General features: G+C 36.3%; 1 protein-coding gene across 1 annotated transcript; it reads left to right on the top strand.

Annotated features, from left to right (window-relative positions):
• On the top strand, positions 1-24,050 carry mfsd2b (major facilitator superfamily domain containing 2B). The gene is made up of 14 exons (XM_041251631.1): positions 1-72; positions 3,450-3,575; positions 4,908-5,032; positions 9,181-9,304; positions 12,845-12,923; positions 13,522-13,715; positions 16,005-16,095; positions 18,319-18,440; positions 20,581-20,664; positions 21,250-21,333; positions 22,161-22,270; positions 22,692-22,835; positions 23,112-23,288; positions 23,912-24,050. The coding sequence occupies exons 1-14, from the start codon at positions 31-33 to the stop codon at positions 23,964-23,966; spliced, it is 1,557 nt and encodes a 518-aa protein (XP_041107565.1). The 5' UTR covers positions 1-30; the 3' UTR covers positions 23,967-24,050.
• The last annotated feature ends 1,827 nt before the right edge of the window (positions 24,051-25,877 follow it).

Raw genomic sequence — 25,877 nt, 5'->3', positions numbered from 1 at the left:
GGAGCCACAGAGTGTTCATCTGACAAACTGATGAAACCCCCAGATGTGCAGCTTAGCAAAAACACACACCAGGTATGAAACCTCTTGCCTCTTTCATTCGTTCTTGGTGTCAGAACTTGGTTTAATGTTTTTTTTTTTTTTTTTTCTAGTTTATGTATGGGATTGATGAGTGAGATCAAGTTATCTATGTTTTGATATGTTGTAGAAACTTTTAACGATGCAATATATTGTAGAAACTTTTAAAGATGCAGGTAACTATCACAAACTATTCTGAGCCCTCTGAGGATGCCAAAAGTACATACTCCTTACAAGATATACTGCATGCAGTGAGAGGCAACATTTAAACCAAAGCTGACCAAATTGTGATTCAGATAAGTGAGCTGCAAATAAATCTGAGGATAAAAACAAACAACTTGTGCACAACTTCAGTTACTATGTCATAACTCTTATTATTCTTATTTTTTATTTTTTTAATTCATTTAGTTAACATTAACTTTTGAACTACACAGGATATTTGTTAGTGTTGTAAATAAGCAAGTGTGCCACAGTGTGAATTTGGATTCAATAAACACAAACTGTAATCATGGGCTAATTTGTGGAAGGTAGTGGAAATGTTAGCCATTTGAGTCAGTCTGCTATTCCTGTAGTCAAAAAGAGTACAGCACTTTCTGTAAGTTTGGGTCTGGTACTGCAGAGTCAATGAAGTTTCCCCCTATTTTTGGTGCAAGGTACAAAGTCTCTGTTAGTATGCAGTAAGTAACCATTGTTTAGGATGGCTTAACCAAATGTTAATAGGCAGTGTAATTCCTACTGTGGTTTAAAACTGAGACTGGTATGTAAATAGCAGCATGCCTATTATTAAAATACATTTAGTTAGCTATGTCTTATATACCGGTAGTTGAACGATGCATTATATTTTAACACAACTGTTTGAGAAGGCACAAATATCATTTCACAGCCACACTTTGTATTTGTTAGTGGACACTACTGGCTGGGAATTTTAATGAACTAGTCATTAAGTAATTAGTGTTATAATTAAAAAATGTAACTGCTGAAATGACAGGACAGCAGGAAGTTGTGTTATAGTGATACTGGGCTACCCTAATACACTTTAAAAAGTTTATTTATTTAGGAGTCATCGATAATTAATTAGAAACATAAATACTACATGGCCCCCATTTAGTTTAGTTAATGTTTCTAAAATATGTTTAACTGTGTACTGTGCTGTAGTGAGTTTAGTCTTGGTACATTTTTCTGTGGGCTCCAAGATACCCAGGCTTCCACAGTAGAAAGAAGAGAAGTAAGAAGTGTAGAAAAATATAACTGGTTTTTCATGCTGTTACAGTGAGCACACATAATCCTTTTTAGTTTTTGGCAGGATACTGCAAATAAACTGAAACGTTCTCTGAATTTGTGTAAAAGTGGACACTGCTATGGTAAACTTGGGGGAATTACAGCAAGTGTACAGTTTACCTGGATATGGTGGTGGCCAGCAGGCCACATTATGAGAACCCCAAGTTGTAGCGCTGCCTGTTTGCGTGCTATATTTGTAAATCCTCAGTAAACCAAAATCTTTTTTTTTTCCTTTTTTTTTTTGTTGACTTCAGAGGTTTCACACTGATATCTTCTTAGCAGTAATTTAATGTTTGAAGACTCGCCAGCCTAAAACTAAGAAAAGTATAATGCGAGGCAGCATCTTCAACCCTTTATCTTTGAAATGACACATCACTTGCTTACAGGTATATGCCAACTGGCCTTTATCACCCTCGGTGGTAGGGATATGCTTTCCTCTGTGGGTATAGTGGAGCAGCTTTCTGTTGGGAATGCTGAAGGGCATTTCTAAGATTGAGATTTTAGGATAATTTGATGAAATTCTTTTCTTAGACATTTGTTCAATGACATTATTCAACATACACTGACTTTACTGTATGTCACCCTGGTGACCTGTTTTGTTATGTTACTGACACCTGATTGAAACAATCTGACTATTCATAGTAATTGAGCCATACTTTAAAGTGTATTTCCTATATAATTCTTTAAAATAACACTACTCATGCATTAGCAGGGTTAAAAAAAAAAAAAAAAGCAGTTTGTTTGAGAGACAAATTGTTAAAAAAAAAAAAAAGTGGCCGATTCCAAATAGTAGTTATTCAGGAATGCTTGCTATCTTTTTAATTATATGTAACCCTCTTTTGAGCTGACATTCTCAGTAGAACAGAACCAGCCAGCAGTGCTTACAGACATACACACACACACATTTATTTACCCAAATGTCCTAGTACTACAAGGCTCGTCTGTGTTTAATCAGGTTAAATAACATGTAAATACACACAAAACTGCAGTCTTTCTGCTCTTTGATCTGCTGTTTGGTTGGCCCACTCATTACTGTTTATTTTTTTAGAAGTCTGTAGAAGTTTATTGTTAGAAGTCTGGTCATATAGCATTTAATAGTCATGTAGATTAGGTCTTAAATCACAGGAAAATGCAAAGACTTTATTGACCTTAAATATATATATACTTTATATGGGGTTGTTGAGGTCACGCAAAGTACACAAAACTGACCAATACTCTATTTATTACTTTAAACTATTGTTGGGAGCTAAGCATCTGAGTTATCATTAGTCCATTCATTAATTAATGTACCACCATAATTATAATCCCATTATGTACTTTGTAACTCATTAAGGTGACACAAGTATACACTTTCAAAAAACAAACCATATTTCATACTACATTATTACATTATATTAATATAGAGAACTTCAGTTCTGTCTAAATACCACATTTTAGAAAACTATTTCTAACAGAGGTGAAAATTATTATTATTTATAAGTATCATTTATGATATTTTTTCTTATTTTCCATATAGCTGTAGTACAGGAACTAGGTTGCTGTACTGTTCTACTGATTTGTGTTTACTCTCTTGACCCAGTCTGTAACCACTCTCTGCTGTTTAATAATTGCCAAAGAACCTACAGTAATTACAATTAAGGAGACCATGATGTTTTCCTGAGCAAAAAAGCCATCAAGATAATTACAGTGCCTTTGAAGGAGTGTCTGGTTTGCTATGGGGTTGTGTTAGGGGTTTCCTTTTATAAATGAAAACCAGCAAAACCATTGGCAGACTGGGATGTTTGGAACAGACACAACGGGGAATTTGAAAGGACTGTTGAACATGACTGTCTTGCTGCTAGTATATTTAATTCAATGTTGTCTTTTGGCCCTGAATGAGTTGCTATCTTGGGATGTACTGTAAATTCATAACTCAAACAAATATTTGTTAACAAGGCCTAGTCAGCTTGCTTTCAAAACAGATACATTTAATATTTTTAGCAACCTGTGGTCAATAAGCAAATTTTGCACACGGGTGTGTTTAAAACTAAGCCTGGGAGATTAATGACTACTGTTTTATGCTGCTATATATTTTTATTTTTGTTCTTTTTTTTCAGATTCATCAAGACAGTAGACTTTCTGTATGTAACAAGTTATGTTTTGCAATTGGAGGAGCTCCAAACCAGGTGACCGGAAGCGCCACTGGTTTTTTCCTTCAGATCTATTTGCTTGACGTGGCACGAGTGAGTAAAATCAGCTCACACTTCTTAATACTGTAAGGCGTGGTTCTGCTTTCTTGATGTTTCTGTTCTCCAGACTGGTAAACGTGGTCTTTCCTGACCGCTTTCCAGTACTTTATTGTATTTAGTGATGTGAGTAAATTACCCCACATGGAAGAACCCCAATAAGTGTGTTAAAGGTCTGCAGGGCTGATCTGTTTTGACAGCTGAGAACAGACCTCACTGATTATAGATACCAGTGATGGTACTGTCACATACCGTGATAGTATCAAATTAACCTATTCTCTAGACACTGTTGTGGATTCAATTATTACAAAGAGAAGCTAAACACAGTGCTTATAGGTACTGTTACAGATGATACAGTATTTGTCACAAAGGGACCTTCTTTTAATTATTGCTGATTTAGATTAATTGTCTGTTACAGACCTCCACTGTTACACACCCCCCCCTCCAACTATTCCCCCTGAACTGCCTTCCTCGCTGTCCATTATCTACCAATGCACCTACAGTAGCCAAACGACTGTACAGAAATGCATTACAGTCTGCATCACCCCAGCAAAATGCTCATAGATGATTAAACAGACAAGAGCTGCTGTGACATGATATCCTTCACGTTGTTTACTACAATATACAGGATAAGTTGGTGTACCGCTAAATGCAACACACTGAGTGGTTATTGTGGTTTATTGGATTGTAAATGTCCTTCTTCATACTGCCACGCTTGCTATCGTGTGGCAGCTTGGAACTGTCCCGTTATTGGTGGGGTGATGAGGGAGGACTGTACGTCATTTAGATCGGGTCATGGATAACGTTGTAACCACTTACTGTTGCTCTACCAATTGCTGCAAATTCCAAATGCTCTGAGGGATTGCTCCCAAAGTAATTTCATAGTCCACTTTTCAAACTGTACTGTGAAACATGTATTGGGTATTCTGATAGTATATCTGTACATTCCTTGGTGCTTCACCGTGTGACTCCTGTGTGATAGGGGGCAGAAGTAACTGAGAATCCTTACAGTCACTGCCCAAGCACACTTTGCCAGCTTCCAAACAGCAAGCAGCCATCAGAATGCCATAATTGTGAATTGCCACTAAAGCCTGGAACAAGGTTTGAATCCATGCCTGACAGGCAGTGCAAGCGTTCAATACCCAGAGATGGTACCGTAAAAATCAATGCACTTAGGTTGTGATGAACTGCTTTACTGCAATGGGGTCTATATTTGTCTCAAGAAAAGAAATAAATATTTTTTAAAAAAGTAAATAAATAAATACATCTTGGAGAAACTTTTGTGGATAAATTATTCCCTTTTCTTTTGGTGTGTTGTGTTCTCCTCAGATTAGCCCATTCCAAGCTTCCTTGGTGCTGTTTATTGGAAAGGCATGCGGGGCGGTAACTGATCCTGTCATAGGCTTTTTTATCAGTAAAAGTAAATGGACTAAGATCGGGAGACTTATGCCCTGGTGAGTAGAACATTATTTTTATTTTTTATTTACTTATTTTAAATGAAGATACTGTTAATTTTTCGTCTGGTTTACTGTTCATTTTAATGTTTTTGATTATTAATTATTTCGCCAATATATGTCTTTAAAAGACTAAGTAACTCGTTAAGTGAAAATAACTTTTATTTTTTATTAAACAAAAATTCTCACACTATTCTTTTGAATTGTAATCATCAAGTTTGGTTTATTGGTGTATTGTACACCACTATCAAAATACTGTATTGAAAATCAATGTTAATGTTAAATAAGATATTAAAAATTAATACTAATTAACACAAAATAGTTAATGATGCCGCCTTGACAAGTTATGATACTTACAGGAGGACAGTCAATTCTCAATAATACGAATTTCAAGGGACCAGCAACATATTTTGCATTAATTCATATTATCATGAGTAGCCATAAGCCAAATGTATACAGTCCATTTTTATTTAAGTTAGTCAGTGGTGCAGTCCTAAATTGTGCACAATTACAAACCACCTACACATTAATAGAATAAGTGTGTTTCCTATTCCTATACAGATGCTCAGAATGAGCTGGAGGGGTGAGCGGCACATATCTGCAGTCTATTGCTGCAAGAAGTATTTTGCTGTTCGCCTCAAAAATGCATTGAGCACAACTGGCAATGTACGACAAATGGTGGACTGGGAAATGCCAGCAACTATTGCAACTGTTAAAACGTGCTTTTAAAAGTTGTTAAACAGTGATGCAATTGTAAGTGTTGCAATTACATCTCATTGTAATATTTGAGAACCCTGATCTTTTTGTGAATTTATGCAGAAACACCCATAATTGCATATTCATCTGTGGTTGAACCAAAGAAAGACTGTTGCCACAAAGAATTCCTTAAAAAGTCACAAGTAGCATTCCACCTGTCTAGTACATTTCACCCAAGACTTCCGACTCGTTTGCAACTAGTTTACAACTATTGAGACAGACACTTTAGTACACCTACCCCTTAATGCTTTGTATACACAATCCTGTCTTCTATTTGGCTCCTAGAATCTACAAGGAGTCATGGCCATAGACAGGATGCAATCCTGCTGTCTGCATGAAGTCAATCAGGTTATCTTAAGTGACCTGCAAACAGTCAAGTTATCTTGGGTCCTGCACATTAGTAAAACATTTGCAGAAAGTTCTACAGGGAATTCAGTTGTGCTGATTGTTTATCTTTTGACCCATGCATGAGTAACTGGCTTAAATTAAAAACACATTATGGTGTTAGATGTCTGTTTTCATGGCTACGTGTAGAAAAAACACCTGCAATTGGCATGTGTCTTGTAAAATATGATGCTTCCCTTAAAACTTGCTCAACTTGACCGTCAGTCAGAGGGAGGCAGTAAAATAAATAAATAAACAAATTAATAAAAGCATACAATAGTAATAAGTTTTTTTTTTTTTTTGTATTTGTGTTACTTATACTTTAAATTTTCATTTTTCATTTAACTTTTGTTTTAGCAGATAGAAGATTGAGAACAAATTCTTATTTACAAAGATGTCCTGGTCAAGAGGCAAACATCACAGCAGAACAAAGCAAACAAATACAACATAATAAATAAATAAATAAATAAATAACACATTAACAAGTCGGACAATGGTGAATTCATCCTCCGAAACAGAACTCTATACATTTAATTTGATTTAAAATTCATTCCAGTCATAAGCAGCTGCAAACTGAAATGAATTAAACCCAAAAACAGTGGACACTGGGAAGAACCAGTCTAATAAGGGAATCTGATCTTAAATTGTAAACTGGAGCAGAGATAGGTTGCGCAGGTATAGTGGGGTTTTCCCAATCAGGGTTCTATAAACTAACCTAAGCCAATGATCCAATCGCCTAGTGTGCAATGTAGGCTGCACAATTGGCCGAACATTCACCTGGGGAGGCAGAGTGGGAGCGGGGGCTTAGGTCGGCCAGGGTGTCCTCAGCTCACCGTGCATCAGCAACCCCTGTGGTCTGGCCAGGTGCCTGCGTTCCCGGAGCTGCGTTGTCCTGCGACGCTGTAGCTCTGGGTTCAATATACAACACTGTCACTTGCATGCTAGTAATTGCCAGTCAATCAGTCAATGACTTGGATGTAACCAGGTCGTCAGATTCCTAAATCCCCTTTTTTTTTTCAAATGTGATTCTTACTTGAATACAGCCCTCTTATTACTAGTGCTGTTTTCACATTAAACTAACACAAACCAACCTCTGACTGCTGCACAATCACTGCACCTTTTGTTTCAAATTAGGGGCCACGTTTAACTACATGTTTAATATTAATTATAATCACATACTCTTAGTATAGTAACCCATAAGAAAAATATTATTCTGGAACTATCTTTTAATATGCTTAAGGATTGTATGGCATATGGAGTACTGTCTGGCACCGTTGCAAACCAGGACTTTTTTGAAGTTTTGGGGAAAATTGTTGGGAGACCGGGACAGTCTCTGTCAAACCAGGAGCTCAGGTCACCCTACACAGTTTACATAATCAGACTGGAAATGGATTTCCTGGGCCATGTAAGCACACTGAATGATGATTATAAAAAGATATTCTTCATCCCAATCAGATCTTCACAGAATGTGGCTCCAGTACTTGCTGCTGTAACAATATCTGGGTTCCCTTAAACAGCCTTGACTTTAAATAATGGGCATTTTTCATTAAAATCTACTCTAATAACCTTAAAATATATATTTTAGAACCCATGATCACATTTAGGCATATTACACAGGTTAGTGTAATATGTCTGCTCAAATGAGTAATTGTGAAAGTCCTATTAAATTCCAGAAACAGACTTGATGAGCGGGTTAGTTGGTCTATAAGTTGTTTTTTTTTGTTTGTTTTTTTCCAAAGGGAAATTGTGTTTGCAAAGAGGATTTCAATCGGAGTTCCTGAAATCACCTTACAGAATATTCCACCACAGAGTAGCCGTTCAATACAACCAAACTATACAACAGCACGAGTGATAGAATCCTCTGTTTGTAAAACAAAACAATTGATTTGTAAAACAGTGGTCTATGTGACTGGGTTCAGGACTGTGGAATAGAAAAAAATAGACAGTGCCAGAATTTGCTGCTTTCATTCAGTTAAAACTAACAGGACAAGGTCAAAAGGTCATGGCAAGTAGTGCAGACAGTTTTATTTCAGCTTTCCAGTGTTTATCCTTTCACAACAGACTGCTACATTTCAATGGGCTGAACTACCATTTTGTTGTTCCAAACGAATTTCAAAATACACAAGTCCATTTTTTAATCAACACGAAGTGAATGAACTGTAGCAAACTGCTTTTTTAAGTGTGAAGACTGTGGGGAAGATTAAATCTAACGTGAAGGTGACATGGGCGTTCTGAGAAGCTACAAGAATTATGCAGCTTCCACTCAAAAAAAAAAAAAGGGGTCTGAAAATTAGGGTGATGCAAAGTGGGAGGGGAGATATAACGCAGGGATATTTTACATTTTGAGAGAGCACTGAAGTTACTATTTCCACCAAATCAGACACACTTGTATTAAAATAAAAGTTTAGAACCACACTGACACCCATGTTAGGAAAATGAAAACAACATATGCGTTGACTGCAGGTTCCACTGAGTAAGGCCTGTGGTACTTGTTTCTAAGGAATGTGGAAACGAGGCAATGAGTTAAATATATGGAAACAGTGTAAAAGGAGAGGTTGATCAGGTTTGGACTGGAGCATTCTAGCAAGACCTGGTTTATGTTTCCATTCTTTTAGCTTGTTTTAAGGAAATTACTGTTATAAGGTTTGATACATTGACTGCCTATGATTCAATTATTTTGTAAAGAATATTAATAAACATGGCAAACCAGGGTAAGCTATGGTAAATGCATAGTATAACTGAAAAGCATGGTAAAACTGAAGCATATTGTGCAAAAATACTGTGGTAAGAAAGTATAACTTTTATAAAAGATGTGCTCTGGAATTGTTTAATTTTATACAAACACTTCTGGTTAAAGATACAAAGTGATATAAATAGTGACTGACATTGTTTATAGTTCCTTTTTAATATAACAACAACAACAAAAAACATTATGAACGAAATCTGTCCAACCAGCATAAACTGTTGTTGTTGTTGTATAATATTGTACATTAACTGTATCTTTACAGGATGGTGGGCTGCACTCCTTTCGTGGTGGTCTCCTATTTCTATCTGTGGTATGTTCCTCCGTTCCATTCAGGGAAGTTCATGTGGTACCTGGGATTCTATTGTCTTTACCAAACCATGATAACAGTAAGTACTTTACTTACATTTTACTTTCACTTGATAATGATCTACAGAGCCCCCTAAAATATTGGAGGTGGTGAATTAGTGAGGGGCAATTACACAATTCATGGGGGTCTCCAGCTTTTTGAAGAAGGTTCTTACTACACTGGAGTTGGGGGGGGTGGGGTGGGTGTAATTTCATATTTTTATGCCCTACAGTATAATTTTGTCAAATGACTTACGTTTACATTCACCACAACATTTTTCCTGCAGTAAAAGTAAACATGGCGCACTGGAAAAATAGGGCAATGAATAGCAAGAGCATGCACGACAACATCCAAACCATCTTCCCATTTGACAAAGAATCCAGAAAAAGATTCTGAATCTCATCCCATTGCAGCTCCAACGAAGAGCATGCACAACACCATCCAAACCATCTTCCCATTCAACAAAGAATCCAGAAAGAGATTCTGAATCTCATCCTATTGCAGCTCCAACACAGAGCATTGTTTTTACTAAACTGTGCAGCAGGTCCAGGTTCCAAGGCAAAGACAGGGATGCAGTTTCATAATCTTCTATACACAGCTGGTCTGAGATACACAGTGGCATTACAGAAAAACGAATGGGATGGTTGGGTCCACTTGAACCACTGAAACCACCCCCTAGTTAAGCATATTCAATTTGCTGTCAATTATGATCAGCAATTAATTCACCGGGAAATAACGAGTAATGGGTGCAATTTGTACAGTGTTGGACAGCAAAGAAGCCAGAAATGTACCAGCTGCATGTAACAAAAGCATAACAAATTACAGAATTTACATGTCAAATAAACTAAAAGCAGCACAGCACCTGGCACCTGGAGCAGCAGACACTGCAGACAGGTGAAATGCAAACGGTTTATTTACCCCCCAGTGCACACATATGCCTCGTCCTTCTTATCTTCCTGGTCTAGAGGGCAACATTGCTTAGGGTCACCTTGACCTTCTTAGTAAACAAAGCTGTGTAATGTAATATTACATCACTAGAGCACTAAAATAACATACAGTACTCTTAGCTTACACTATTAGGGTGGGCTGTAGGTTAACTGGTGTTTTGGATAGTACATACAGTATATTATTTTATTCTTGTACTCTTGTGACACTATGAACCTTGTATGACTATTTTTATAAGGAGTATTTACAGGTGGTACTAGAAGTAAAAGTGGCTTTAGTGGAATATGAGATTGTACATTAGAACACACATCTTAATTTTAAACATAAAAAACAATACTCTGATTAAGTTGTTTAGATGATCAGCAGAGAAAAAAGCTAAATCCAGCAGCACAGGCCTATATCGCTTGCCCTGCAAAGTTAAACAGCCCAGCCACAGTGACCACACCCCATATGAGCTGACCAAGCCTGGGATGCACAAGTGCCAAAACAGCATTCCAGGAGGCTGTTCCAAAACAGCGTTATGAAATTGAATTTTTGTACCAGCGTGCTATAGTTTTGAAATGCTGTGTCGAAATATTCACCAAAATTGTAAAAGAGCGAACAACCCTTTGTTGTTAAATTCCGTAATTGTTGAAAGTCTTTGTCAGTGTGATGATTTAGAATTGATCATCTTCAAATTATATTAATACAACAAAAAATTCAATGTAATAAACCATTGAGCCATTATCGGTTGTACAGCATCTGTATCAGTGCCTTGTTAATGGTTTAGGGGTGAGGTTTATTTTGTTTTAAAGAAAAGCTAACCAGTAGAAGGTACCACATATTTGTGAATCCATAGCAATTCCAACCAAATGTATTTTATATCTAATGTATTTAAATTCTCACATTTAGAAGCAATTTGAAGCTATGGTATCACCATTTCTGTGGAGTTTTTTTGGTAGCATTGTCATATTAATTAGTATTGACTGGCCCATATGAGAGTTTGATGTAAATATCATTCATTGTTATGATTGGTGCGTTAATAGTGGTGTACTAAATGTTTTTTTTTTTTTTTTTTTTCTGTGCCTTTCTTATTGTATATTTAGATCTTATATCTCCTGGTTCTATATTTATTTTCTTATTACACCACAATACAGTAGATGACAATAGCCTTTAGAAGTTGTCCAGTGTAGAACAGAAAACAACAAATAATTGCCTAGTGTAACACAAATCTATGACTGAGGGTTCTAGAAGGTATGGATGAAGGGTTGAGAGTATTCCACAACCCATTGCTCTGTGATTATCTTAACTTTATCTCTGGTTCCACCACATATATCAGTGGAGGGTTTAATGCCCTCTTTGTTTATATTGTTTATTTATTATTGACTTTACCCAAGAGCCAGCCAAGGATCATCCTTTGTGTTCTCTCATTATCCTGTGTAACATGTGTTGTATAGCGCACACAGGAGCCATGGACTGTGCTCCTGGATAATGATATGTCATACTAAGCTAATTGATAGCTTATATAGCCAAACCCTCAGGAGCGTGTAAATGCCAGTTACTAGTTTTAGAGTTATTCATTGTCTGCGGAAGGCCTAATGACTACTTCAGTAATTGCTGTGCAGTTTTATTTAGCTTAAAAAAAGCAAACCAGATAGAAAATGAAAATATGGCTAAAAAATGTATTTTTACAAGTTCGGATACTGTTCTTGTCATGTATGTTATGAATTTATAGCCGGTGGGTCAGATTTGTTGTTTAATAATCATGCAGACTTCCAAAAAGAGAATTCAACTCTAAAGTTCTATATATAGAATTTGTGAATTTGCAAATGACATGTTTCATCATTATGGGAAGAACAAAGAATTCCAAAAGCCTTTTATGGATAAGTAACATTTAGTCCATGCCATGTTTTTATTCATTTCCCTTTTTGCGCACTGCTCTGATACGATCTGTACATTTTATGTTTCACAATTATATTTGGTGATTAAGACTTTAGAGATACTGTTTTACTTATTCAAGATGACCATTTCACCAAGCTGAAAAAAAAGAAGGTAACAAAAAATGTTGCTGCAATCACTAAATGCCTTTTTGTTCATCTGTTTTTTTTTAAAGAGCATATTACAGATCTACATACAATATAGTGATTCTTACAGTGTTTATATACAAAAAAGATTTAAAAAAAACAAACCTGTAAATGCTTCATAATCTTGTGTCGTAGCCCCATCAGTTTTAAAAGTTATTTTATACGTATTGTAGTCATTACAGTAGTATCATATTAAACACATTTCTTGTGGTAGTCTCTTTTGTGGGGCTATTACATTTGTATTTACACCTGGATGGAACAGCAAACTAACACTAAGAAAAAAAAAGATTGACTTTACTAATTCAGTGGTATCGCGCTGTCCCAGAATATTAGTCATGTTTAGATGTGGCTGTGGCTACACACTTAACTAATGTTTGGTGAATTTACTCAGATTTAAAATGGGCAGGCATTCCCTAATGAGTTTTATCCACGGTTTTACTTTCCAGCATGCATGTTTTATTCCCCACTGCTGTGATCTGATCTAGCATTGAACCTTGCACATTAGAATAGTATCTTCTTTAGATGTTATTGTCCTCTGACCCCACTTCATTGTATCTGTTGAATTCCATTAGTGTTTTCACGTGCCTTACTCGGCCCTCACCATGTTCCTCAGTACAGATCAGAAGGAGAGGGACTCAGCTACTGCCTACAGTAAGTTTACCCTTTCCAGTCTCGTCTATTGACAACATTTACTTAAAGTCTTCAATAGCAAACTATTGTCTCACTGTCTCATTTTATGACTTTTCCTACCTGGGGTCATGCACACACATGACTACATACATACATATGTAGTCAACTTCTCAACGTAACAGGAGCTGTGTTCTTCAAGGCTTTTGAAAAATAATTTTTCATAATGTCACATCAGAGTTGAGTTGAGTTTGCCTAAACAAACAGAATCTACAATTACAGATTTGGTAAAGCACTTTTTTGAAAATATAACTGAAGTGTATCAAATACAGCCATCTCTTAAGTAAGCCAAAAGGAGGATCTGGTTTGAAAATATATACGGGTAAATTGAGACCCTTTTCTTATAAAAGTTTTCCACAGTAAAATTTTCACTGTAATTTTGTAATTTTGCTATTCACATTTTTGTACCATGCATTTACCATAGCGTACAATGGTTTGCCGCATTTATTTTTTGTTGCCCTAGCTTTGCTTCACTATGCTTTATTACACTCTGCTATGTTTTTACTATGGTAAACGTTTACAAGGATCGGTCCTTGCTGTGTCATTTTGCTTTTCCATGCAGGAATGACCATGGAGGTGTTCGGCACACTGATTGGAGCTGCGATCCAGGGACAGATAGTAGCCAGCGCTCATGCCTCAAAACACTGTCGCCTCTACAATGTGTCTACAGAAGCACCTGGAAACGGCAGTGAAGAATCACACAATGTGCACAGCACCATCAACCCTGCCTTAACTCAAGAATTCCTCTCTCATGCAGTAAGTACTGTACCTTGATTACAGATGTGCAGAGCTCCCCACATTTAATCCGGTAGTTTAGAGTCAGTTCACTCTAACCACTAAACCAAAAGATCAAACAGAAGTGCAGAGAGTTGCACCCAGAAACAACCATAAGTATTGTATGCACACTAAATTAATCTATTGGGCATGAAATACATAATAGCTAATTTAATGTTAATACCAGATGCAGAATATATTACCTGCAAGGTAACTGCCCAAAGACAGAGGCAAAGACATGGTGGATGATTGCATTAGACTGCTTTTAGACAGTTGATTCTAAAACCCTATTAGGCTAAACAGTATCCGCTGTAGAATAAACATCCTGTTAAATATTAAGACAGGGTTACTGTATTGGATTGAACAGGGATACAGGTATTGACGGACCCTTTACTAGCAGTACAAGTAGCAGTTACGAGGCCCCCGAGTAGCGCATCTGGTAAAGGTGCTCTGCTTGGAGTGCAGGATGTGCCCTATAGCCTGGAGGCTGCTGGTTCGAATCCAGGCTATTCCACTGCCAACCTTGCACGGGAGCTCCCAGGGGGCAGCACGCAATTGGCTGAGCGCCACCCAGGGGAGAAGGGCTTAGGTCAGCCAGGGTGTCCTCAGCGCACCGTGCACCAGCAACCCTTGTAGACTGCCCGTGCTCCTGCAGGCTTGCCTGTAAACTGCCCAGAGCTGCGTTGTCCTCCAACACTGTAGCTCTGGGTTGGCTGCATGGCGGGCCGGCAGAGTGAAAAGAAGCAGTTGGCTGACAGCACACGCTTTGGAGGACAGCATGTTTTTGTCTTCGCAGCTCCCGAGTCAGTGCTGGGGTGGTAGCAGTGAGCTGAGCCTAAAAATACAATTGGAAAAAAACAACTAAAAGTAGCTAGATTTATCCAGCACTTCTACCTGGATTGTGCTTTTATAGAAAAGGTTTCAAATGGAGGAAAGCTGCTTTGTTGTGGTAACATGTTTATCATGTTTAGCTTCTTGGCTGTTTCAACATCTTTAGCTAGTTTCAGCATATTTTCAAGGGTTTGTGGTTGAAATAAACCACAAAATATCCTTGTCATAACAACGTTTTAGATGTGAACAGAAACAGCCAAAGCGAAGTGGATGGAAATTAGATAACAAACATGCTGCAGTGTTTATTTCTGTTGCTCTGGTGAGGGGCTCACTTTACTCGTGGCTTATTTTTTTGTATTATACACTAGGAAACCACTGCCTTCACTTTCTTCTTTAAAGACCTGTTGCCAAGGGTGACGTATGTAAATATAATTTTTCTTGTCTCTGCATCTTTGGGGAATGTGAAATAAGGATTCAATCAAGTTTATGATTACAGTCTGGAGTGAAGCACTGTATCTGGTGCTATTTTTAAATATGTTTCATAAAATTCAACCTTGGAAACTATCCTGTCAGACATCATGTTGAAAGTTAATGGCATGTGGCGGCTGACAGCGAATGTGTAGAACCCTGTTTACTTCTGTACTTCCCCAGTATGTTGGTTGGACAGCAGGAACAGAGGTCGTCCGTTCATCCAAATAGTGGGAGCAGTATTTGCTTCTCTACTCTCTAAAAACACTATTAAGACAATAAAAAAAAAAAACATAATATCAGAAACTAACATTGTAATTTTTGTGATACATTCCTTTGTGGCCCCTTAAAGACAGAGCAAGGTTGATGCTGGCTTACAGGGAGCTCAACCAATGGTTAGGAAATGACAGGCTTACGTTTCAAACTTGGTTGAAAGAATGCAAAGCTTTTCACAAACTGCTTTACTGTGGTTTATGAAAAAATGAGGGTAAACATTTTTATTTTTGTCAGTCCAAGGTTAATATTTTTAACTGATCTGCAGTATTCTCTTCCTTGAAATTTGCTGAGGACTTGAAAATAATGGTTTTAGTTTCGGGTGTTCTTGAAAAGGAAAAAAAACAGATATTTACAAAAATAACTTTTTTTTTTTTTTACCCTTTTTAACGTTTCAGTGCATCTCTATGTATTAAAAAAAAAAAAAAATTATTAGCCTAAAGCTGCAGTGGTCAGTATGTCAGCAAGGAAAATAATGATCGAAACAGAAACAAAAATAGATATGCATACAATGGTAAATCGATTGGTTCCCACCTGCTCACGACCCAGTGCATTTCTGACAGGCTGACATCTGCTTGCTTCAGGGTTGTGAGGTAGCTTATACTCTGTTACATTTGCACACCTGGGTACTTCACTTATCTTTTCTAGACATGTAATATTTTGTGTTGGACACACAAAAGCCCTGTTTTTTCTTTTCAGAAAGAAGTCTACATGATTGCTGCTGGTGTGATAGGAGTGGTGTTCCTACTGTGCACAGTGGTTCTGTTCTTGGGAGTAAAGGAAAAAGATGGTGAGCAGTCCTTCTGTGTTACACATACATACTGCAGTTAATAGCTGTGCCTTCTAATCAAGCAGTATTCCGTGGCTTGTTCCCAAGCCTCTGCTAAGTTTTTTTTACTACAAAATTTTACTGGGTATTTAACAGTTAGTAATACACCTGGCCAAAAGAGGTGAGTAACCCACCGAAGTGCTTAAGGTTCACTGTTGTTTAACTTGGGACCACTCAAGTTCTACTCTGACAACTTTCTGGTACATTTTTGAAGCACTCAACAGAGCCATATCCAAAACAAGAGCAGTATGATTTCACCAGACCATCTGACTCTGTGTACTATAATTAGGGCTTCTATTTTTTGTGTTTATTAATTTAATATAATATAATATATTATATATTATATATGCTATATATATATATAGATATATATTCTATATATATGACATATATATATACACATACACACCCTGAAATTGATTTTGGGAGGGGGGCTTTCGCTTTGTATATACTGTATGAGATTATTGTTTTAAATCCCACGAGCTTGTAAATATTACCTATATACCTGTAATGTAGCTTTAAATCCTGTGAACAAGAACAATTACCTGTGTCTAATTGTAATCTCGTTTTAAATCTCGCAAGCGTGTACAGTCGTCCCTGTCTGCGGAGTCTCCAATAAAAATGTAGGAATTTGCTGCCACTCGGTAGTTGGGATGGGTTTAAAGTATTCAGAATGAATTTATGCTAGATGTAAGTCAGGAAAGAGGGTCATTGCACTGTAACTAACTGCACTGGGAAAGGGGTGATGTTATTGTAAATTGAGTAACCATTTCCAGTGTATTTCCAGTGTTTATTGGATTTTTTGTATCGGGGTGTTTTATCTGTGTTTATCAGTTAAAACCAAAAATAAGAAGCCCTAACTATAATCCAGCCTTCCTGTTAAGGGTGCTGATATCCTGCTTTAGCTGTAATTCAACTGATCATGTGACTTCTTGGTTTCCAGATAAAGACATAATGCTTTTGAGACAACTGGGTCACAATTGAACTCAATGTTTCTCCATGTCTATTGCGTATTTTAAACGATTAAGAGTCAATATAATGATTGTTTATCATATTTACATACCGATATTAAATCTGTATTGCATTCAGAAATCCCACCTCATGGTGTAGGAGGAGTATTTTACGCACAAATCCCAAACCATAAGGCAGTTTTAAATGATAAGGAAATCTTTTTTATGCCATATATACTCTATTACTAGCAGCCAGAGCTGTTGTCTTCACATATCATAATCCATATTATCTGTGAATTTTGTATTTCACCAGCATAGGACACTGCAGCCTCACATGCCATTCTTGAATTGCAGTCATGTTGTTTTCCCTCCAAAGACATAGTGCTGTCTAAAGTTTTAATACACATTTTCAACATTTAAAAATGTTAATACATACTGCTTTACTTCTTTATCTTTATCATATTCAATCGACTTGATGAAGAAAAATTAGTTAATTCTACAGGGTAATGCAAAACTTTTGGCCATATAGTAGCTGTATACTAATATTTATCCACTGGAAATGCAGTACCCTCCTACAAGTATTTAACTCTGTGTTTTCTTAATAAGCTAAAAAAGGAAAATATATGTTTGGGTCATTTAATTATTCTTCCTTTCCTAATGAATCAGACAAAGACAAAGGTAATCCGAAAATTGTATTACAAAACAGTTGAATTACAAAAATAGAAAACAGCCTTTTGTGCTAAATGGTAATCTTCCTCCTCTGTCTATTACTGTTACTGGAAGGTTATTTATTTTTGTATTTTCACATATAACTTGTTGCTTCTACAGCAAGCACAGCCCTTATGGAACAAACATATACTTTTAATATATGGTAGAAAAGTATGATCCTTATACTTTTTATATATAGAAATTGGCCCCTTTTTATGTACTTAAAATATATGGGATATATTTAAAATATATTTTAGTCTGTAATCCATATATTTATTTTATATGGATTACAGACTAATGAAAATATATGGTGCACCATATATTATCAACATATTAAAAATATATGGATTACAGACTAAAATCTATTTAAAATATAAATATTTCTGTATATGAAAAATATAAGGATCATACTTTTCTACCATATATTAAAAATTTTCCTTAAGGGAGGAAGGAGACCTGGAAATCTCTGAGAAGAAAATGGAAGTACCGTTATAAATATTGATTATATTTCTTCTGCTTTGCCTAGATCCCTATGCATTGAAGACAGACAAGCCCATTCAATTTCTCAAAGGCTTTAAACTGGTGATGCAGCACAGACCTTACATTAAACTGACTGCATCATTTCTCTTCATATCAGTTGCAATACAGGTAACTCTAGGTTTTAACACCAGGGTATTATCAAGAAAAAACCTTAGCATAACACAACATTATCACAGTGTTATTTCATTCACAGGGCAGAACAAGGCCACTGTTTTAAGACATAAATTTAGTAAAGTATAACATATAAAGAGAGGCTCCATCCTTCAAAGGCCCTACGCATATAAAGAGGGGATCCATCATTGAGGAAACCTGACAAACAGGATGGGGGTCACTGTCTCTGAGATGACCCGACATAGAAAGAGGCTTGCGAACCAGAAAGAAAAACATTGATTAGTAATATTAACACATAAAAGAGGTTCTGACTCTTCAATGGCCCAACATATGCAGTAGGAGGGTTCCGTTGCTGAGGATACCCGACATACAGGAGGGGGGCCACTGTCTTTGAGGTTACCCGACATGTGAAGAGTCTTGTGAACCGGAAAGAAAACAAAGTTAGTAGATGTTAGAACATATAGAATGGGGTGTTCCGCCTCTTCAAAACCCAACATAATAGAGGATGGTTCCATTGCTGAGGAGACCCGACAAACAGGAGAGGGGTCACCGACTTTGAGGAGACCCGACGAACAAGAGGGGTTCCACCGCTTGGGGCCCTTACATAAATAGAGGCATCAGTAACTGAAAGAAAAGAAGACAAGGGGTCATGCATGCTAAAGGAGGGGTTCTCGGACTCACGGAGGGTCCTCCTCTATGAGGTAAATGAAGCGATGCTTAACAAAAGGTTGGAGAAAGTGGGATCACAAACCTCTCAGAGGTGACCGTTGCAAAGGCGGTTTGAAATTCTAGAGGAGGAGGAAACCAGAAAACAAGACAACTAGGAGGAGGTGACTAAGGTTTAAATGGAATAGATTTAATTAGTAGAAGAAGATGATAGGGCGTACGGGCCTAGTACCGCCCCCCCAAACCACCCAAAAAGGTTAACATTTAAAGAGTCCCTGTGTATTACCAAGAAGAAACCTCAGCAAAGCATAACATTATCACAGTGTTACTTCAATCAAGAGTCCCAGTGTATTACCAAGAAGAAACCTCAGCAAAGCATAACATTATCACAGTGTTACTTCAATCAAGAGTCCCAGTGTATTACCAAGAAGAAACCTCAGCAAAGCATAACATTATCACTGTTACTTCAATCAAGAGTCCCAGTGTATTACCAAGAAGAAACCTCAGCAAAGCACAACATTATCACAGTGTTACTTCAATCAAGAGTCCCAGTGTATTACCAAGAAGAAATGTCAGCAAAGCAACATTATCACAGTGTTACTTCAGTGAAGAGTCCCATGGCTGATTAAAAAAACAACAACATGCCTGTGCCAGCATGGCTGTGCTAGGCCTCTCATCGCTACAATAAATACAGAGCTCTTATAGGTTTTCAGTATAATGCCTGAACAGTGGTGGGGTTTTCTTTTCAAGCACTTGAGGAAACTGGGATTATCTCAGACTCACAGAAATGTTAGGCCTTTTTTTCCCATATTGCCCCCGGACATCTGTGGGTTAAGAAATTTAAATTACAAGTGATCTCCCTTTTATTTGTATTTATTTTTATAATATATCTTTATTTTTATGAATGGAAGAGTAATGTCACCACACGGTAATGATTTAGCCACATAAGTGTCACACCCTCTTTATTCTTAAGTGACCACAATGGTTTCTAGGTTAATCGGCCTGTGTTTACCATGAGGTACAGTGAACACATGAAACCAATTGTATGTTTTTAATGCTTTCGACTAAGTGTATGAACCAGCTGATGATATTTCTCTTCTCTAAACATTTTGAGCTGTTTTTTTAAAACTTGGCTCACAGTGCACAGCAACAGATTCTGCTGCCTAGAATTCTAATCCATCATTTCAATAAAGATAAAGCATTATTATCCCCACATCGCTAGTGATTACAGTACAGGAGGCTGAAGAAGGAAATTACTACATACACATATTTACAGGCTAATAATTGAAATACTCACTCCTGGTTACATCAAATTATGACTTTCACGTAGGTTTTATTAAAGGTTGTTGGTTTATGGGTAGAATTATTTTTACTTGTAAAAGTGCTTCTGTGCTATGAAATCAAAAGGGGTACCTCCGCCCAGGCCTTTTACACAGGATGCATGATCAGCTATTCTTGTTTCTCTTGACAGCTGGTGCAGAGCAACTTTGTCCTATTTTGTACCTACGCTGTGGACCTCCGTGATCACTTTCAGAACATTGTGTTGACACTCCTGGTAAATATATTCCTGTTCAAAATGAAATAATAAAAACAGTAATCTAGTCGTAACAGTTCATTTGAGTCACATAATCTTCACTAGTAATACAAGCAGATAAGAGTAAAACACAACATCTTCGAGGGAAAGAAGAAATAGTTTTGAAGCCTTGTAATAATTAAACATTGTAGTTAAAAGTGTGTTACTACCCCTTTATTGTTTTATGATGTAAAATAATGTAATCATTTTAATTTAGCCTGTGTGAGGTGCTTTGAGCTGAGTACCAGTTTCTGTTTTGTTACCTTGTTACTGGTTGCTACCATGGAGATTTTATAAAGGTAGATCAACAGAAGAGCATGCAGAGTGATCAGAGCTAGCGCCACCTTGTAAACGGCTACTATAAATCAAATTCCCAAGAACATTATTTATGTATGATTTTGTACAAATTTTATAGTAATACATATCTTAACTTGTGGAAGAAGACCTTGGACAAAACATTAACAACAAACCAACAGTACAGAGCAGAAGGAGTGCAAATAAAAAAAGAAACAAGTCCAGTACTGTAATTCAGTATAATGCTAAATTCATTTTTTTCCCACAATACAGATGTCTGCTGCTATAAGTATACCACTATGGCAGTGGTTTCTGCAGAGGTTTGGCAAGAAGACAGCAGCCTACTGTGGCATTTCAGTAAGCTTTTTTTCTTTGCTGTTTTCATTCTCAAGTGCACTCCACCCTTATTTACAAGGCTTTCCATTTTTTCAGTATCTCTGATACAAAACGTAGAATTAGCAGGCTAGCTAGCAGCCTTTTATTACAATGTGTGGCTGGGGATAATAGCGGAACGCTGGGTTTGTGGTCTTGACATTATAAATAAGGGGCTCTTTCATCAGATTATGTACCGTAAAGGCGCTAAAGGTCATTTGCAAAAATGTTGTGTACCATATCAATAATTCTCTACAGAAATATTTCACCTACAAAAGGTGGAAAGGAGTTGAGACAACAGTATTGAATGTGTACAATACTTCGTGATCATAGCACCCTCTTCTGGACATTTCTTATTTTGTTCTTTAATTCCAAACTGGTTATTGTACTGTATTATTAATATATAAATCCAGCTGTCTGGTGTTTATATTTTTTGTGAAACCTACAAAAGACAATTAAGAAATATTTTTTTTGATTTACTCTTATGCTGACAAAGAATTTGTGTTTTCAGATTAACAGTAGTTTATAGAGGAGAGGTAGTAGCACCGAGGAAGCTGGCTAGTTTATCGCAGTGTCTACGGTGGGTGTATATTTAATAAAATCAGGAAAGCCTGGGCCCTAACCATGTCACTCTGTCACACATAAGAAGAATACAGTTTGATGTGTAAGTTTAGCACAGCATGTAAAACACATGTAAGATAACAGGCCACAAAGGTATACAAACTTCACTATCCTATGGTCTGGTACTGTCATTTGAAATTATGGTTTCTCATAATGCTAGTAAATTCTTTTGTTTTGTTTTTTCTCGGCAGTGGATAATACCATTTACAGTTACGCTGATTTGCTTCCCGAATCTCATTGTGGCCTATGTGGTGGCTGTCTCATCTGGACTTAGTGTTGCTGCCTCTCTGTTGTTGCCATGGTAGGAACATCAGAAGAACCTTGAATGTCTCTTTTTCTCTTTTGGGGTGAGGTAGCTGTAATGGTTCTTCCAACCTTGACACCTTTGAAAACCTCAGACTGGCTAAATCACCCAGGGTAAGAGAATTGTGACAAGGTCTGAGCCAAGAGGATTATGGGCCCTGTTCAGAAAACATTAAGTACTGTTTTAAGGGCTGTTGTTAAGAACTTTTTTTTTTTTTTTTAAATCTCATTTTGATTTCATAAAACCCTTTTTCGACTGTTTTAGAGAGGGTTTATTAGTTTATTCCCATTTTTCGACCCAGTGGTTTTAACTTAAGAGACCTAACAGTCTTCCAAAAAAAAAAAAAAAATAATAATAATAATAAAAATCCTTAGGATTCTATATCTCCTACAAAAAAAAAACATGTTTTTCTTTTTAGGTCAATGTTGCCAGATGTAGTCGATGACTTCAGATTAATAAATCCACACTCAAAGGGACATGAAGCTATCTTCTATTCATTCTATGTATTCTTCACTAAATTTGCTACTGGTATTTCACTGGGAATTTCCACACTTTGTCTCGAGTAAGTGCATTTTCTTTTTTATAAATTTAACACTGGCCGACTTGATGTCAAACTACTGATGCCTTAAAGCCATAAGTGACATCCCATCTGAGGATAGCTTAAAATAAGGTATGCAAATATAGGTATACACTGGACCCCCTGGTGTTCACTGAAGGTCTCACATCCAACTACTGGTCTGGCCTTTGGCTATGTCAGCGATGTGGAAACACAGCATGCTTACATTCGAGATGTGCAGATTCTCTTTATTTCTGTTAACTGTGCACCCTGTTGTTCCAGGTTTGCTGGCTATGACACAGGAGCTTGTAAACAGCCACCTGGTGTGGCTTACGTCCTGAAGCTCCTGATTGGAGCAGTTCCTGTAGTGTTTATAGTCACTGGGTTAATTGTTCTTCTGTTCTACCCTATCACTGAGGAGGTTAGGATAAAGAACAAGCAATCACTCAGAGAGCTCAGGTAAGCTTTGACAGGTAGAGAATGCTGTACATCCTAATTGATATTATTAAACATCTAACAACTATCATATATATTTTATAGACAAAAGTAATTGATTTTAGTGTTAAAAGGGGTATAGGTAGGAACGTGCTTTATTATGATATTTAACAAGGGGCTGATTCCTCAAAAAAAAAAAAAAAAAAAAAAAAAAAAAAGTTGGTTTGCAAAGTAGGTTTACAAAACTTAATCGTAAGTCATAGTATAAATCTAGCCTAGATTTTCAAGTCTGTTTACTCCAAATTATCATTTGCGCATTTCTTGAATGAAAAGAAAGAAAAAAAAAGTTCTGAGTTGTTTACTTCGGATTTGGTCATTTTAATTGGGTGAATTTTCACTATTCTGTAAAATGGTGCTGATGATGATTTGGACTAAATAACTTTGAGAATCTGTTCTATATTGTACTAAAAATAAACTTAACATTGGACAGTGTAACACAAAAGACAAAAACTTTCATCTAAGCTTAGTGGGCCATAATTAGTGGGTTATAAGCCTTGGATCTGATGTAGTGAGATGATCCATGTGGTTTATTTATTGATCTGAATGCTGTACACTTTTAATACTGAAACTTTTTTTTTTTAATACAGAAATTATGGTGACAATTCAGGAAGTCAAGCAAATAAAGAGAGAAGTATTGCATAACAACCTGGGATAACAAACAGAATATATTTGAAACCTCTCATTCCAGGTTACCTGGGATATGCTACATTCTTGGTGTATATTACACTGCAAACAAATTAAACTGATATTACAGTATCATTAAAGATTTCAGTGATGTACTGTTTAAACAAAAAATGTTTAACAGTTAAATATATCTATAGATTTATAATATAAATGAAGTAATGTATTTTCTTATTTGTTTTTTTATTATTATTTAGGTAAAATATATCCAAGTTATTACAGGGAATGATTACATTGTATTGATATGAAAAAATTAAGCTGTTTTAAAAAAAAAAAAAAACTAGTACAACCCAACAAATTGATGATTATTTCAGTGAGAATTTTATATGGAAAGACCATACTTTTGGTTGCGTAGTATTTTACTGTATTTGACAGACTAACAGGAGTATATTACATGGATCAGGAATGTGCTATATGACAAGTTGTATTGATCTTTTGAAGATTTGATTTATTGCTGAAAGACATGTGTTTCTTTTATAAGATTAAACGTCCATTCCTTTATAAGATGAAACTTGCATTCTTGCAAACACTGTGCTGAACCTTTAGTTGGTGGTTCATCTAATACTTTTGATGATTTAAAAAATATAAGTCTTTCCAACAAGTGTTTTTATAAATGTTCTTGAGTAAGATGTTTTTATTTTAATATTTTCATTTAGTGTGTTTCTCTTTGCAGCACACAATTACACTGGACACTAGATAAATGAAAGAACCTTTGAAATAATTAAGGTTTTACTAGATTTTTTGCTGCTTTGAATTCACGCCATACACCATTAGTTAAACTTTACTCCCTCTGACATAAAAAAAAAAGATAAAGGACTATTTGAGCAGTTAAGATTATGTGTGTATATATATATATATATATATATATATATATATATATATATATATATATAGTGTGTCTATGAGAAACTTGCACAAAAAAATTGGTTATTTTGGGGTTCACTTTGTTTCTCTCACATATAATATTATACTGCAGGCAGTCTACCATGGACATCAACAATGCTTGCTTATACCAATGCAATGCCATTAATAATGTTTTCAATTTGATCCACTGCCTCAAGACCTTCCTTCCTTCACTGCACGAAATTGACCCAGTGGCAGATATATTTAATACACCTTCCAGGTTACTGTATCTTGTTGTCTTGTCAGAGTAAATCCAAGAGGTGTAGAAGGGCATTAAATCACACACTGAACCTTTATAGAATTGGTTCTTGTCTTTCAAATACACCCCCTAACTGGAGACCTATCAAAGTCTAATTGGATAGAAATCAAAAGCTTAACATATAGGATCACATGCTAAATTTAACCTATTATTCCTTGACAAGCAGAGGGGCAGTCATTTGTATTGCAATATCCAGAGTATCCAAAGCTTTTCTATACATTAAGTTAGTAATTGTCCAATATCACACACCAGAAAATTGTTAAAATCAGTCACCATCACATTGCTGTCATTTATAGCTGCTATAGATTCTGAACTAGCTAATGCTAGCCAGTTGTACCCTAATGATGTATCCTGTTCTTTCCTGCATTTTGTACCAGTTGAGATTGCTAATGACAGACCTCTATGCTTGGTCTAATTAGTGGCAGACCTAAATACTGTCACCACTTAAATATTAAATTAGGACCAAACCTGGAATAAACCCCCCAGAGTCTTAGGCTGACAAAGTCATGTGTCATTAAACTCAATAACTGAGAAGTTCATGTTTGTTTATTGCAGTAAATGCACTGCAGTAAGAATAACGGTTTATTTATTTTTATTATCAAAATGAAAACATTTGCATGTAATTTGTTATTTTTAGAAACTGTGTGTGAAGCACCAGCAATGATTTATCAGTTTAAATAGTATCATATGCAATAAATAAATCAGCCCTG

The sequence above is a fragment of the Polyodon spathula genome, chromosome 6 (assembly GCF_017654505.1).
Source record: "Polyodon spathula isolate WHYD16114869_AA chromosome 6, ASM1765450v1, whole genome shotgun sequence".
NCBI classification, from domain to species: Eukaryota; Metazoa; Chordata; class Actinopteri; order Acipenseriformes; family Polyodontidae; genus Polyodon; species Polyodon spathula.
Note: the sequence above shows the minus strand (reverse complement) of the source record. Positions and strands in the feature narration are given on the sequence as shown.